Source organism: Doryrhamphus excisus, chromosome 13 (genome assembly GCF_030265055.1).
Source record: "Doryrhamphus excisus isolate RoL2022-K1 chromosome 13, RoL_Dexc_1.0, whole genome shotgun sequence".
Classification (NCBI taxonomy): domain Eukaryota; kingdom Metazoa; phylum Chordata; class Actinopteri; order Syngnathiformes; family Syngnathidae; genus Doryrhamphus; species Doryrhamphus excisus.
Window position 1 is genome coordinate 12,277,778 of NC_080478.1, and position 16,397 is coordinate 12,294,174.

Sequence of the window (16,397 nt, forward strand, 5' to 3'; positions counted from 1 at the left end):
GCGGGGTACACCCTGGACTGGTGGCCAGCCAATCACAGGGCACATATAGACAAACAACCATTCACACTCACTCACTCACAATTTGGAGTGGCCAATTAACCTAGCATGTTTTTGGAATGTGGGAGGAAACCGGAGTACCCGGAGAAAACCCACGCATGCACGGGGAGAACATGCAAACTCCACACAGAGATGGCCGAGGGTGGAATTGAACCCTGGTCTCTTAGCTGTGAGGTTTGTGCGCTAACCACTCGACCGCCGTGCCCCCCACTAACAAATAAATGACAATTTTATTGTTGAAAAATCTGGGTTCATGTGCAAATGGAGCCTGCTGATGCAGTTTGAGAATTTTGATTTAAAGATTTAAAATGAACTTGTCATTCTAAACATAGAATGAATAAGGCCACTGTAACTCAACCATTTATTATAAATAGTTGCTGTTAGCCAAACTGTGTTTCTTTCAAGTTACCTCTGGCGCAGGATTCCAGCTGCACGTCTTTTGTTGGGCCATGCGCTCATCTGCATGTGAGCAGCAACATGTCAGCAATAGTCCACTGAAAGGCTGCACTGTCTCCTCAGAGAGCCATTGTCTCTTGCATAATACAAAATATCCCCCCAAAACAAAGTCCAACACGAAGGAATTCAGGGCTCTGCCTATCACCATTGTGAAACACATTCTGTCCATTTGGTTATCACCACAGTCCTCTCAGCAATATTCATCCCTTTGTGGGCTCTGGTTAGGTTGCTCTCATAAGTTCATTTGAATATTAACCCTTTTTTTACAATTTACGCCACTGCTTGCAAATTCATGGAGTGCCACAGTCTTTTGCATTGTGCCTAAGTGTGTTGACATCGGGGAGTAATCAAGCACAACACAAAAAGGATAACATATAGGTAGAACACCAAGGACGGACGTACTGCAGTGGCGCCAACTAGAAAAACCACACATGCTCCCTGCTTCACCGTCTGGTCCACTTTGAAGAAGACCTCCTGCTTGGCTATATTTGGCAGACGTCCAGTGCTCAGGTGAAATAGCAGAAACAGCATGACATGAATACGCTGAAATTAGAGACATGGTAGCTCTACTCTGTACCTCCCCCCAACACAGAAACACAACACATAGAGTATGTTTCTTCAGAAATACGCGGAGTATATGCAGCTCAATTTGTCTTCAATTTGATTATTTTCATGACATACAGCATGTTGTATACAGGGTGGGCCAAAAGTAGGGTTACAGACATTTTACAAGTTATATTTTACATAAAGGTTGCCTAATGAGGATAAGCAGTGTAGAAAATGGAAGGATGGATATCTAACATGTGATTGTTAAGGTGAAACACATTATGAAGTCACTGTAACCCTACTTTTGGCCAACTCTGTCATTAAATATTTATTAATGGTCATGGTAATTGTTTTTTTATGTTTCATACATGCATTAACAAGTTACAATATCACATGTTGATGTTTGAAAAGGAGTAGGAAGAAGCAAATCTTATTTAATCTTACCCCTTCACCATGTCTCAGTAATTAGTATTTTCAAAAAGACACACAAAACAGCTAAAACAAATAAGAGCTTTAATATAAATTATTAAATGAACACAAAATAAATATATATTGTATATATAATGACCTGATGACATGAATGCACTTCTTCTTGTCTTTGCTATTGAATTGCTACGCCGCAACAGTGAGGTCCCGTTACTATAAGCCTCTTTGTGTTTGTTTTTTGTACAGTCCCTTGCAAATTGCCAAATTCTCTGTTATTTTTGGGATAGATTTTCTCGCGAGACTTGGCAATACTGGTCAGAAAGCCTGGCTGTGTGACTCACTAAGTCAGAGGTGATCTTTTTGTCTTGAACATACAAACACCTGCCTGACAAAGGATGATGGATATTCCAGCAACGCAGAGACTTGAATGATTCACAGCGTTCTTTCTTTAGCAGCCCCCGAGGCCTACACACGTAATCACACACACTTAAAATAAACACGCTTTCTCAACTGACAGAAAACGACTGATAGGAACACTACACATACACTATGCAGTATTATTTTCCCTCCGAGGAGATCATCATTAAGCAACACACGATCTTTGGCATTGGTTCCACCATGGTCACCTGGCAACGACAACACTCATGAGCTCTGTGGAAGATCGGCAGGCAGCATACAACACAACAGGTTTATAGAAGGAAAAAAACATGGTGAAACAGACAATTCAGATATTTGCTCGTATCAAGCCCACTAAAAAAAACACCGCGGTAAGTCGACACCTACTATTCTTACAATATAGCCCCGCAACTGCAGTCATTTAATTACGTTTGTACATACTTATAGTTTTCCTGCCTCCATTCTTACCATTCACTAAGTGCACAGGAAAAGTCTCACGTCTTTTGTGAAAAAAGAAAACAACCTCACGTTAGTAATTAGTAATTCGATAAATTCATTAAAACGTTGCCTGCTCAAAACGTCATCCAGGACTGTACACACGGTATGGCATGAGACTAACCGACCATACAGGTGCATCTCAATATTGAAATATGAATTAGAATACCTTTGAAAAGTTAATTTAGTTCAACAGCAAAATAATATTCTATACAGTAGATTCACTACACACACAGTGATGTACTTCAACACAATTTCATAATCATTTTGATGACTCTAGCTTGAGAGGCCTCAAATAAAAAAATAACATCAGCATTATGACGTTGAAATAAGTCACAGGCAGGACTGTGCCATTAAAATTGCCAAAGTGTTTACATCTTGTATACAGTGGTGTGAAAACGGGTTTGCCTCCTTCCCGATTTCTTTTGTAGCATGTTTGTCACACTTAAATGTTTCAGATCATCAAACAAAGCTAAATATTAGTCAATGACAACACAACTGTACACTCAATGCAGTTAAATGAATGAAAGTTTTTATTAAGGGAGAAATATATCCAAACCTACATAGCCCTGTGGCCCCGCCCTGTTGAAAGACAACTTAGATTAATTGAGATCTATCAGTCAGGAAAAGGTCATAAAGCCATTCCTTAAACTGTAGGACTCCAGCGAACCACAGTCATTATCTACAAATGGCAAAAACATGGAACAGTGGTGAACCTTCCCAGGAGTGGAAGTCCTCATGAGCGCTTGGGAGTGTGACCAATCACAGCGGAATTAAATTAAAAAATTAAACGGACCATTCAGGTCGGAAGCAGGAAGTCCATGCAAGCACTGCCGAAAGGGGTGCAGAATCTGGAAGATCTAGAAAGTTTTCTGTGCGGGTTATTGCGTGTAGCTGCTCTATCAGAGTCCACAACTCAATACAAAGCACCGAAAATTAGCATAATAGGTCCCCCGTAGTGTTTACATGTCATTTGATAAGTTCAGCTTCCATTGGGTTTATATGTAAACAAGACCAGCTTGCATTAATAATGCCGCTGGCAATGCATTCACTTCTTTCTGAAATCCGGTTTATTGTCCGTGCAGTCCTCCTGATGGGAGGAATAATCAAATCACACAGATGGTTTCTGTAGCAATTTAGGTTTCACTGACAGTATCTGCCGCAATGAAATGACCACAGCCACATCCGTGGGGCTTTTTCAGATTCTGCACATGTCGACAAGAAGCCAAGAACAGAAGGGTGGCCAGGGTGACAGTGAAAGCAATCCAATTACTGGTTTTGTATCATTTATTTCTTCCTAAATCCCCTCGGGTTTGTAATTTCATCAGTGTCTATTGGAGACATATGCCAGCACATATGTCAGAGATCAAAAACAAAGGGTAGGGGCGTTCACGTTGACCCGGCTGACCTCACTTTAAATACCATACACTGCTTGAACTCTGTCTACATTGGTTGCACGGCCCATAATTTTTGTAGTGCCCCCTGAGGCATGGCTTTGGCCTTCTTAAGCCCGACTTCCCTAACACTATACAACTATGATTCCTTTTTCATTTCTATAGTGTTCCACTATGTTTCTTTAATTCCAGCTTTTCCTTTTGGACGAGACAGTGCCCTCACCACAAGAAGTTAAATTTACAGTATATGTCTTCATGTACAGGGCCTGTAATAATGTATAGTATGCAAGAAAAATAACAGACACGTACAAAGTTATCTCTAAGATTAGACAAACTTTAACCTTTTTTTCAGGTGGTACTAAGCTATATGTAGAGTGGCTGGACTAACAGGGCTGTTGTCTCTCTGGATCCCTCAGGTGTACTCTGTCAACAGTGAAGAGCAGGCAAGCACGTTTTTGGAGTTTGTGGTGCCCAAGGACACGGCTGATGGTTTTGTTAACAACAAGAGGGAGTGCTTTAAATTCAGGTACTTAAATATATATACATATATAACAGGCCTTTATTGAACTGACCTGTACCGTCTGCCTGGTGGCAGCAATTCAAACAGACTGGGTGTGATGTGTTGTTAATTATTTTCACTGCCCTGCTGATGCAACCTGAACTGTACAGTTCTTCCAGGTAGGGTAGGAGGTAGTCAGCTATCTTCTTGGTGACTTTAATGACCTCCTGGAGTTCTTTCCGCCGTGCTACCGTGCAGCTTGAGTAACACACACAGAGACAGTAGGTGAGGATGATTGCAATAGAGCAGCGATAGAAGACCACCAGCAGTTGTTGAGGGATGTTATTATTCCTCAGGGTCTGCCGGCTTTTCTTCACTAGCTTGTTTTTTTAAGCAGACCTCTTCAAGTCGTCTCGGTGTGCTTGTTTGGCATGTACCGGGGTCAGAATAGTAGCGATCGCAATTAACCAAAAACACTATCAGAGCTCCAGATGTTACAATTGGGTCATAGAATAATATTACACTTTGTCTTCCCTCCATCCATTGACAATGCATATCCAGATTTTTGGAACAAAAATAAATATAAGATGTGTTGTGAGCCAGGTTGCATATAAAATGCTGAAATAATTCATCTACCAGCTCTGTCATTGCCGAGCCAGAACATCTGGTGGTGAAAGCTGCAGCCTTATATACCCTCTGGGCAGGGCTCATGCCACGCTTCCAAGCCCTAAATTCACAGTTAGGGAGTCAGACAGTAGTGGACACAGAGAGTCTTTGCAAACCACAGGGTCTTATAATAGCTTGCGGAGGTTCCCTTATGCCCTTGTATAAATACAATTTCCACATTTAACAACCCTCCTGGGTGGATTCCACTCGCGTCCTTCATCGTTTTTTGTGGGTTAAGGCAAGATTTGAGACTTCTTTAGAAAACATAATGACTTCTTAATCCATTTTAGAAATGAAATGAATGAACCAAACAAAACATAAAAAGTACAAAGTCTGTAGTTAACTGTGTTACGTGCCCAACTTAGATTTTTGGTATAGTAGTAAATAAAATTGGAAAACAATGTCTCACGGTTTCTACTTTTGTCCAGGTTCCAAAAGGTGTTTGATCAGGCAACCAAACAGGAAAATATATTTGAAGACATCGCCAAACCCGTCGCAGACAGGTAAAGTCATCGTACTTTAAGCGACCAGCTCTACAGACTTTTATTTTAGCATTTCTCAGATCTAATTAACAAATTAAAAATGCATAAGACTTCCTGCTGCAGCCAGCAGCACTTCCAGGGTGAAGTCCAGCCATGTGCATAACTTCATTCAGCTCTACTGACAGGAAGCCAGTTAAGCTCAGCCTTTTTTAAGATGCAAATGGGGGGTGCCTCATGTTTGGTGTACTTGACATAGTTAAACCACTAAGTGGACTGAGCTGGCAGGGAAGATGGAAAGTTCTGCCATTGTGAGTGTCAGAACTTTAACAAGCCCCAGCACAGAGGGACACTATGAGCTCTTCTGCTTGCTCCTTCTGTCCATTCTACACAATTCAGACAAACCTGCCAAACTTTAACCAACTACATTTTGAGCTCTAAAAAGATCAAATAAATAGTTGATACCCATTTCCACACCAGGCAGTAAAAAGGTGCATTTATACCTCCACTACAAACTTTGGTCCAGCGGCAAACCTGCAACTGATTCTCCTGAAAGGGAAAACAACCAAGAGAGAATTTCCATGGAATTTCCTCTAATTAAATGCTTTGTCTTTTGTGCAAAAAGGTGTTTCCTCTCTGCACTTACTTCTGGCTCAATTTTCAGATGCTATGAAATGACTGCTCTGCATTGCCTGTCATTAAAACATGTACATATTTTCGAGGATGTATTACCAAGGATGTATTTGACCTGACGCAAATGAGTTCACCAACTGGGGTATTAGGTTGCCTTCATTTCTAAACCATTTGGCAATAATGCCTTTCCTGCTGCAGCTGGTAAACATCAGGATACTCATGACCAGTCTCAGTTTCGAGCATGTTTGGGATGCTCTGGATCGGTATATATGTTCCACTCATACAAATGACTTTGCACAGTCTATAAAGTTGTGGAATTGGTGTTTGTGACATGTATTTTCTCACAAGTATTTCGTACTGTCTGTGAAATGTTTCTTGAAAAGCTGGCTTTCAACTGCAATGGCTTTCTGTGAATAGACAATATTTTGCACTATTCCGTTTGCATGTTGTTGTTGAGTTCAGTGTGTTGCGTTTATATTTCTGAGTTTGCGTAGCTGGAAAGCTGTAAGGGGGTAAAAGACACAAGCATCCATAGAGCCAGGTTCCCAATTTTAAACCATGTAGCTCATTTGTATATTACCAAAGCTTATTTGTAAAGTATTAGCTTCACCACCGTGCAGTACATGCAGACCTCTTATTTAGTATTAAAAGTATTTCACACTTTGACCAATAGTTCAATTAGGTTTACTAGTGCACACTTCTTAGCTGTGGTATAACACATCAGTTCTCAAAAAACAAACATTTGTTGGTTTGGACACTAATTCACATTACTGTGAAACCTGTACGCCAAATTTAAAGGGGTCTTGAACATACCGATTCTGCCAAAATGAGTAAACCGTTTTCTGGATAGTGTGTGGCTAATCTCTAGGAAAACTGAGGTGTAAACAGGAATAAGCATTGGGAAAAGCCCAAGCCTCAAAGACAGACTCCAGGCCGCATCATTAGCAGTGACGTTAAAACAAAAACTGTGCCCTTGCATATTCTCCTGGTTGCCAATCAAAGCAGTGAATCATGCAAGACTTAAAGACACCAATGTCAGACTAGCCAACTGGCATTTTCATATGTGTTTGAAGGTTTTTTTCTGAATAAACCGTTGTAAAGTTTTTCCGTTACCCTTCTCATGCAGGGTGTGGAGCTGGAAAACATCATGAGAATGGTCAAGTAGAGTTTATCCGCACCATTCAGTCAAGTCTTATTTAGTTTTTTGTAAAAAAATACACGGTACTGTGCAAAGCGGGCCAGCATCAGATTCGTAGATTTACCAATGACCATGGATAACTAGATTGTCGCTCAGTGGTGCACCGACAAACAAAACAAAATGCACCAGCACCAGTTTAGCTTTCACTTACACTTGAAGACGTTCCACTTTTACCAGTAGATGTCTGTCACCATTATGTCTCTGCACGTTCCGCCTGGTTTCGCATTATGCAAGTTCTAACCTGTTCATTTTGCCAACATTGACATGTGTGCATGGTCTCTGCAGTGTATTGGCAGGCTACAATGGCACCATCTTTGCCTATGGCCAGACAGGCAGTGGGAAGACCTTTACCATCACAGGAGGAGCAGAGCGCTTCAGCGACCGTGGCATTATTCCCCGTACACTTTCATACCTCTATGAGCGCTTCAGTCTGGTAAGAACACTATCATCCTGTCGATAATCTCAACAGAGTTTACTTTTTATATATATATATATATATATATTTCATGACCATGTCAACATTTATTTTTATGGCCGCGGAAAATCTGTCTCAGCCAGTTTATAGCCGTGCCACTGATCTACTGGTTGCACTATTGGAGCAATGGACTGGAAGTCAGCTTCGTTACACAGACGTCATCAGCAGTTGATTATCAAAAATGTTAACACAAAACACGTTTTTATAGTTTTACAATTAAAGTTTTACTTTATGCACAACTGTTCCCAAAGACACAATTTGGCTGCGAGATCAACCTTTTTGTTTTAGTTATTTCTTGAATTCAATAGTGTTTCTCACCCTCTTTGTCAAAAATGTTGGCACTTGCAACTTTATTTGGTTTTATTTGGGGTTACTGAGGTGAAAAAAATTAATTAAAGAAATAATTAATGGCAAAACATCTTAGTCTTGCTGCCATGTTGTGTCTTTGGGAACAGTCATGCATGTCAACAATCATGTCTTCAATAAAGGTAAAAGTAACCTTAAATGTCCAGTTATCTCTTTCATTCATCATTAATATGCATTTCAAATAGTTTTGTGTACATAAACATAATTATAAAATGCATTTTGTGTTGTAATTTTTGGCTTTCTGTAACTGTTTTATTGGATTTACGTGCCGTAAAAATGTATTCCGTTAAAATCCATTTTGGTTAGAGTCAGACTTTCTGGAAAGAATGAATGACACTGACCAAGTTTCCATCGTATATTCTGGTCCACAGGACAGCAGTACTGTGTATACGACACACATCTCCTACCTGGAGATTTACAATGAAATAGGTTATGACCTTCTGGATTCCAGACAAGAAGCATCTCGATTGGAGGACCTACCGTGAGTGTGCTTTTCAGAACTCTGAATGACTCCAGATATCCATAAACACTTCACACAGTTACAGTGATTTGGCTGCCCTTCACTGCTCTTGAAGACAAGTTAAGAACTTAAAGGGACACAAGCAAATTTTGAGTTGGTCAAATAAAACAAAAAATGTCCCCTTCATGGGAAATATTTTCAACACTGGATATAAATGATGAATGATGAAAGTTCCCACACCACCAGTTCTCTGCCTGGAATCTACTGTGTGGTGAAATGTGGAGACTGTAGTATTTACCACCCAAATACAAACTGCCAGAAGGCATAATAGCACCGTTGGATAGTGATGAATGTGGTTGAACTAGTGGTAGATTCTGCCACTAGAGTGGAGAAAAAGGATCATGTGAAGAAACTTTTTTTTCACTGCATGTTACTGGCACTCTTTTTTTGTTCTAGGGGAATTTATTCTTTTGTCTTCAGCCACTTCTTATTTTGCTTTTGTTGCTTGGATCTTTGGCTCCCCTTGTTTTCCTTGCCTCTTTCATCTCTCCCATCTGGTTGGAGGTTTGTCAGTCTCTGATCTTTTTCTGTCACATGCAATACATCATCAAAATAGATATTAGACTTCCAGGCGCAACATCAATTTGATGTTTGTGCAGTATTTTCTGGTAGCATTTCCTTTTAAGGCATTTTGCAGATGATTCTGACTGAATGTTTCGGATACCCACAAATCATAGTGTTCTGGAAATAGACAGTGCCCGTCTTTAACCAGGCTGTGGCTACACTTGCTGATTCAAGGAGAAGCTGTGGCACTGCTGGTCTGCTGTTTCTTCCACTTCCCATCCCTCCTCTTCTTGATCAGTACGCTCTCTGACCGGCGCATCTCAATGAATATGTACGGAAAATCCTATATTCTATATATAAATTCACACAGAGTGAAATATTAGTATCTCATACAATTTGAAAAATTCAATAAGTCAATACTGTATATACTGGTTCATGCTGTGATGAAAAAATGAGCAAACACTTACTGGGCCTGTAATTAGTCTGTTGTTTTACTGGTACAGGCCAAAAGTTTGGACACACCTTCTCATTCATTGTGTTTTCTTTATTTTTATGACTATTTATACTGTAGATTCTTAAAACTATCAATAAACATATGTGGAATTGTGTATCTGACAAAAATGTGAAATAACCCTAAATATATCTTATATTTTACACATATATTTTTAATTCATTTTCTACCGCTTATCCTCACAAGGGTTGCGGGGGTGCTGGAGCCTATCCCAGCTGTCTTTGAGCAAGAGGCGGGGTACACCGCTGGTCACCAGTCCAGGGTGTACCACGCCTCTCGCCCAAAGTCACCTGGGATAGGCTGCAGCATACCCGCAACCCTAGTAAGGATAAGTGGCATAGAAAGTAGATCAATGGACCCTTACATACTGTAAATGTAGTACATGCATACATCACATTGCACTATATTTAGCTTTCCACACTGACTCTTTTTAGTGACCACGGCAAACATAATTTACAAAATTAGTACTGTCCTAAATATTGTACTCTTACTTTGTTCTGGCTTTGTCAATGGTCGTTATGCTTTGTTGTGTTGTGCTCATTGTAAGTCAAGTTATAATTCTGGTATTTAACAACATAATGTTCCTTTTCTTTGCCAGAAAAGTAATTATCATGGAAGATCCTGACCAGAACATCCATCTCAGGAATCTTTCATTGCAACAGTCTGCAAATGAAGAGGAGGCTCTCAATCTCTTGTTTTTGGGCGACACCAATCGAATGATTGCAGAAGTAAGAGGGTGGTGGGGGTGTGGCCAAATGTTGCATGAGATATCATGCTCACAAATTAATAATGCATGTTTCTTTTTGATCCACAAACTAAAACATTGTGTTTTTAAGAGAACAATTTTTGCAGCCCCATTTCATTTATTCAGTTAAGGCCATCATCAACTTTGTTTTTTATTTAATACACGTTTGTACTGACTCAAAGAAACACCCGTTGTACACATGCTGATGATGCAGTGGTGTGTTTGGAGGCTGACCTTGCTGACCTTTGTTAATTTGGAATAAACGAAGAATACTAAATAATAACGAAATGATAAATAACACATGAATACATGTGTATTGGGTGGGGAAATGATGAGTGGAAAAAAAGCTGTATTTATACATGAGTGTGTTGATCAAACAGCTCAGGGTTTGTTGTTAGGGAGCCCCCAGCAGCCACCCACACACAGACATGAACTCACCCCCACAGAGAATTCTTGACAAGAAACTTTCACTTGAGCCTGAAGCGAACAAACAACCATTCACTTTGTCAATTTGTCATTGCCAAATTTATCCCAGAGGTCTTAGCTCAGTATAGAAATCCAACACATTTACACAAAAGCTTCTCTTTTGATCCCAGCCATACGGATAAAAGATCTATTCACTCCCACTGGCCACACTCAACGGAATATGAGCTCATTCATTTCGGGACTTGACAATCCACTCTGCAGTTTTACTGGAAATAAAATTCACCTTCTCTACTTCTCACCTTTCCTTTGACCTCATCAGGAAACATTTCTCCTCACTTTTTTTTCCCTCGGTGTTCCTGTTATCCTTTTTTATGTAGAGTGTAGAGCATGATCTTCAGCCCTTCTTTCTACATCCGATCAGCCGTCCTGTCCTTACTTCACCTTATGGTGGACTGTGGTGAATCTCAATCTCTTCCCAGTCATGACATTGTAGCAACATATATAACATAATATAATGTCTGGCCAATATGTGTTGCATGTGACATCAACATGTGGTCCACTGAGAACAGAATGATTTTTTTTTTAGTTTTGAACCTGTGGATTAGTACTGTATTTGTTGTGTTTTTATTCTGTATCAGGGTGTACCCTGCTTTTCCCAAAGTTAACTTAACTCTTGCTCCATAAATAGCTGTCTGAAAATCCACCTGTCATGATCCATTCTCCCCATGCTATTTTCCTCCTGGTGAGTCTCTCCCTCTGTTTTGCCTGGCCAGCCAACCCCACACCCAGCTCCCTCCAACACACACTCTGCACACCTGCAGCCAATGATTACCTGCCCTGCCTGCTCTACATAAGCCTCCCCCACTCAGTGCCTCTTGTCGGATCGTCTGCAAGCCTGCACGAAGCTCTGCTCTCTGTTTCAGCCCACAGCTCGACTCTGACTCCAGAACCAGAACCTGACCTGCCCTGACCACGATCTCCGCCTGACCCCTGCCGGTACCTTTGCCTTGTCCTGACCACCTGCCACAACGACCTGACCTGCCCTGACCCCGATCTCCGCCTGACCCCTGCCTGTGCCTCTGCCGAATAAAGACTCGTTCCTGATCTCTGCTGGAGCTTCAATAAACATCTTGAACTGTGACGCTCGTGTGGTCCTCGTTCTGTCTGATCGCTGACAGTACGATCCGACCAACATGGACCCAGCGCGCAGTTCTCCCAGCAGAGGACCCGAAACACCCTCCGCTATGCAACGCCTGGAATCCACTGAGGGAAAGGTGAGCCGCATGGCTGCTGACATGTCCTCTCTGCTTCAGCTCAGCCAGCAACAACAGCAGCAGATTCAGCAACAGCAACAGCAATTGGCTGAGATCGCTAATCTGCTCTCCAACCAGCCACCGCCCGCTGCACCTACCCCACATCAGTCTGATCCGAACATGTCTGATTCTGTTCCCTTCTTCACCACCACTGCTCCAGAACCCAAGGTCGGCAACCCTGAACGCTTTGATGGTGATCCTGCACAGGTTCGGGCATTCCTTACCAGCTGTCGACTACAGTTTGCTCTGCAACCTAGAACCTTCGCTACGGAGGGAGCGAGGGTGGGTTTTGCAATCACCCATCTGACTGGCCGTGCACGACTCTGGGGAACGGCTGAATTTGAACGCCAGACAGCTGTGTGCTCTTCCTTCAACCTGTTCGCTGAGGAGATGCTGAAGGTCTTTGACTTGGGATCGTCTACAGATGAAGCATCACAGGCTCTGATGACGATCCGTCAAGGTCGAAGGTCAGTGGCAGACTACTCAATCGACTTCCGAACCCTGGCGAGACGCAGTTCTTGGAATATGGAGGCCTTGGTGGATGTCTTCCTCCATAGCCTGGCAGACTACTTGAAGGACGAGCTGGTTTCCCATGATCGACCTTCCACCCTGGATGAAGCAATCGCCCTAGCTGTCCGCATTGACCGCAGGATCCAGACCCGCCGTCAAGAGAGGGGGCGCCAGACTCTTCGTGATCGCCGATCTCTGACCACGCACTCAACCTCTGCGTCTGCTGATCACGTTGAACCCATGGAGATCGGTCGTGCCTCGCTCTCTCCCGAAGAGCGCCAACATCGCTTCGAATTCAACCTGTGCCTGTACTGCGGAGGAGAAGGGCATCGTGTCGCCACTTGTCCAGTAAAAGACGGGGCTCACCGGAAGTAGGAGGGGTCCGGCTGAGCCCAACAAACCTGCAATCCTCCAACTTCAGTAAACCTCTTTTCAAAGTTTCTCTTCACTCTCCCAATGTAACCAACACCCTGTCCGCTCTGATAGACTCTGGTGCTGAAGCTAACCTGATGGACACTGATTTAGCTTGCCAGTTGGGAGTTGAGAGTCGCCCCTTACCCGAACCCATTCCCGTCCGCGCTCTGGATGGCCATCTTCTGGGCACCATCACCAGTATCACCTCACCCATTTCCATGATGATCTCAGGCAACCACCGTGAGACAATCAGCTTCCACCTACTTCGCTCACCTAATCAACCTCTCATCCTAGGCTCCCCTTGGCTCCGCCTGCACAATCCACACCTTGATTGGGTCTCTGGAACCATCAAGGAATGGGGTGAGAGATGCTATCAGACCTGTTTACACTCTGCCTCTCTGCACCGCTGCCCAGTCCCACCTGCTTCCGCTATTGACGTTTCTAACGTTCCTGAGTGCTATCACGACCTACGCGAGGTTTTTAACAAATCCAAAGCCATGTCCCTGCCACCACACCGTCCCTATGACTGTTCCATTGACCTCCTCCCAGGTACCACCCCACCCAAGGGCCGTCTGTACTCTTTGTCTGCCCCTGAACGAAAGGCTATGGACGATTACATTAGTAACTCCTTGTCCGCTGGGATCATTCGCCCTTCTTCCTCTCCAGCCGGTGCCGGATTCTTCTTCGTGGGGAAGAAAGATGGCTCACTTCGACCCTGCATCGATTACCGTGGACTGAATGACATCACAGTCAAGAACCGGTACCCTTTGCCTCTTTTGACCTCTGCTTTTGAGCTACTCCAGGGAGCCACCATCTTCACAAAATTGGATCTCAGGAACGCCTACCACCTTGTCCGAGTCCGAGAGGGGGATGAATGGAAGACGGCCTTCAACACCCCATCCGGCCACTATGAGTACCTGGTCATGCCATTTGGCCTCACCAACGCTCCAGCTGTGTTCCAGGCCCTGGTGAATGACGTGTTGCGAGACATGCTGAATAAGTTTGTTTTCGTTTACCTGGATGATATTTTGATTTTTTCCAAGGATATGTCCGAACACATCTGCCATGTCCAGCGGGTCCTCCGCCGCCTCCTGGAGAACTCCCTCTATGTCAAGGCGGAGAAATGCGAGTTTCACGTTAAGTCAGCAACCTTCCTGGGGTTCATCGTGGCAGATGGCAGTATCCAGATGGACCCAGCGAAGGTCTCGGCGGTGGCAGACTGGCCTGTTCCGGAGAACAGAAAGAAGTTGCAGCAGTTTCTGGGGTTCGCCAACTTCTATCGGAGATTCATCCGGAACTACAGCACAGTCGCTGCTCCTTTGACTGCGCTGACCAGTACCAAGCAGCCCTTCGCTTGGACCCCAGAGGCTGACAAGGCCTTTGCCACCCTGAAGGACCGGTTCACCTCAGCTCCCATCCTCCAGATGCCGGATGCTGACCGACAATTCGTCGTGGAGGTGGATGCGTCTGATGTAGGAGTCGGGGCTGTCCTCTCTCAACGGGCAGGTGAGGACAATAAATTACATCCTTGTGCGTTCTTTTCCCGTCGACTGTCCCCTGCAGAACGCAATTATGACATTGGCAACCGTGAGCTGCTAGCGGTCAAGCTAGCCTTGGAGGAGTGGCGCCACTGGCTGGAGGGAACCACAGTCCCGTTCCTGGTATGGACCGATCACAAAAATCTGGAGTACATCCGCTCTGCTAAACGCCTGAACCCAAGGCAGTCCCGCTGGGCTTTATTCTTCACCCGTTTTAACTTCACTCTGTCATATCGTCCTGGTTCACGTAACACCAAGCCAGATGCTCTTTCCCGCCAGTTCCAGATTGACGACACACATTCCACAGAGCCTGCCCCAATCCTGCCTGATCCCTGCATGGTAGCAGTCCTGACCTGGGAGGTGGAGGAACAGGTTCGACGGGCCCTCCAGGATCAGCCCGGTCCTAGTGCGTGCCCTGACGGCCTGCTCTTTGTCCCGGAGAATCTTCGATCCCAGGTCATACAATGGGGTCATGACTCCCGTTTTGCCTGCCACCCTGGCTCCGCTCGCACCAACCATCTCCTCGCTCAGCGCTTCTGGTGGCCTTCTATGAAGAGGGATGTCAAGGAATTTGTGCGAGCGTGTCCAACCTGCAACCAAAACAAGTCCACCAACCAGCCTCCTGCCGGACTACTCCAGCCTCTGCCTGTGCCCACTCGTCCCTGGTCCCATGTCTCTTTGGATTTTGTCACAGGCCTGCCTGCATCTAACGGTATGACAGTCATCCTTACGGTTGTTGACAGATTCAGTAAAATGGCACATTTCATTCCGCTACCTAAATTACCATCTGCCAAAGAGACTGCACAGTTGGTCATCGACCATGTTTTTCGCATTCATGGATTGCCAAGAGACGTTGTCTCAGACCGAGGGCCACAATTCACCTCCACTTTCTGGAAGGAGTTCTGCCATCTCCTAGGAGCTACTGTGAGCCTAACCTCTGGTTTCCACCCCCAATCTAACGGCCAATCTGAGAGAGCTAATCAGGAGCTAGGAAAAGCACTGAGGTGCATGGCCTCTCGCAAACCTCAAGCCTGGACACAACAGTTGACGTGGATCGAATATGCCCATAACTCCCTCATCTCTTCTGCTACTGGCATGTCACCCTTCATGTGTGTCTATGGCTACCAGCCACCTGTGTTTTCCAGTCAGGAAGAAGAGGCCACCTGTCCATCTGCCCAGGCCAATGCACGCAGATGCCGCCGAACCTGGTCCCGAGCCCGTGCTACACTCCTCAAGTCGGTCACCAGCTATACCACCAGTGCCAACCGCAGGAGAGCCCCAGCACCAACATACCGGGTTGGCCAGAAGGTGTGGCTGATGGCCAAGGATCTGCCTCTTCGGGTGGAGTCGAAGAAGCTGGCTCCTCGCTACCTTGGTCCCTTCCCCATCCAAAGGGTCATCAGTCCATCGGCAGTCCGACTTCAACTTCCCCGATCCATGAAGGTACACCCAACTTTCCATGTTTCTAAAGTGAAACCTTTCCAGGAGAGTCCACTGGTCCGCCCGACACCTGCTCCCCCTCCTCCTCGTCTCATCAATGGAGATCCTGTCTACACCGTCCGGCGCTTGCTCCGCTCCAGACGATGGGGTCGAGGCATTCACTACCTCGTCGATTGGGAGGGCTACGGTCCAGAGGAGAGGAGCTGGGTGCCATCGAACAGGATCCTGGACCGAACTCTCATTAGAGAATTCCATCAGCAGCATCCTGACCAGCCTGCCGTTCGACGGGGCCGCCCACCTCGCCAGGCCACCCAGCCAAGACCACCTGAACCCCAATAGTCTGCAGCCGACTCTGACCTGTCAGAGGAATTCTAGCGCACCACCAGCTTT

At 44.6% G+C, this 16,397-nt stretch overlaps 1 protein-coding gene across 1 annotated transcript in view; it reads left to right on the top strand.

Moving 5' to 3' along the window:
• The first annotated feature begins 1,844 nt into the window (after nt 1-1,844).
• kif6 (kinesin family member 6) overlaps nt 1,845-16,397 on the top strand; it is a 45,748-nt gene continuing 31,195 nt past the window's right edge. Inside the window, exons 1-6 of the mRNA XM_058090523.1 lie at nt 1,845-2,252; nt 4,187-4,296; nt 5,364-5,438; nt 7,531-7,678; nt 8,458-8,567; nt 10,220-10,349. Of these exons, the coding sequence (XP_057946506.1) occupies nt 2,193-2,252; nt 4,187-4,296; nt 5,364-5,438; nt 7,531-7,678; nt 8,458-8,567; nt 10,220-10,349 (633 nt within the window). The 5' untranslated portion in view covers nt 1,845-2,192. The remainder of the gene's footprint in view (nt 2,253-4,186; nt 4,297-5,363; nt 5,439-7,530; nt 7,679-8,457; nt 8,568-10,219; nt 10,350-16,397) is intronic.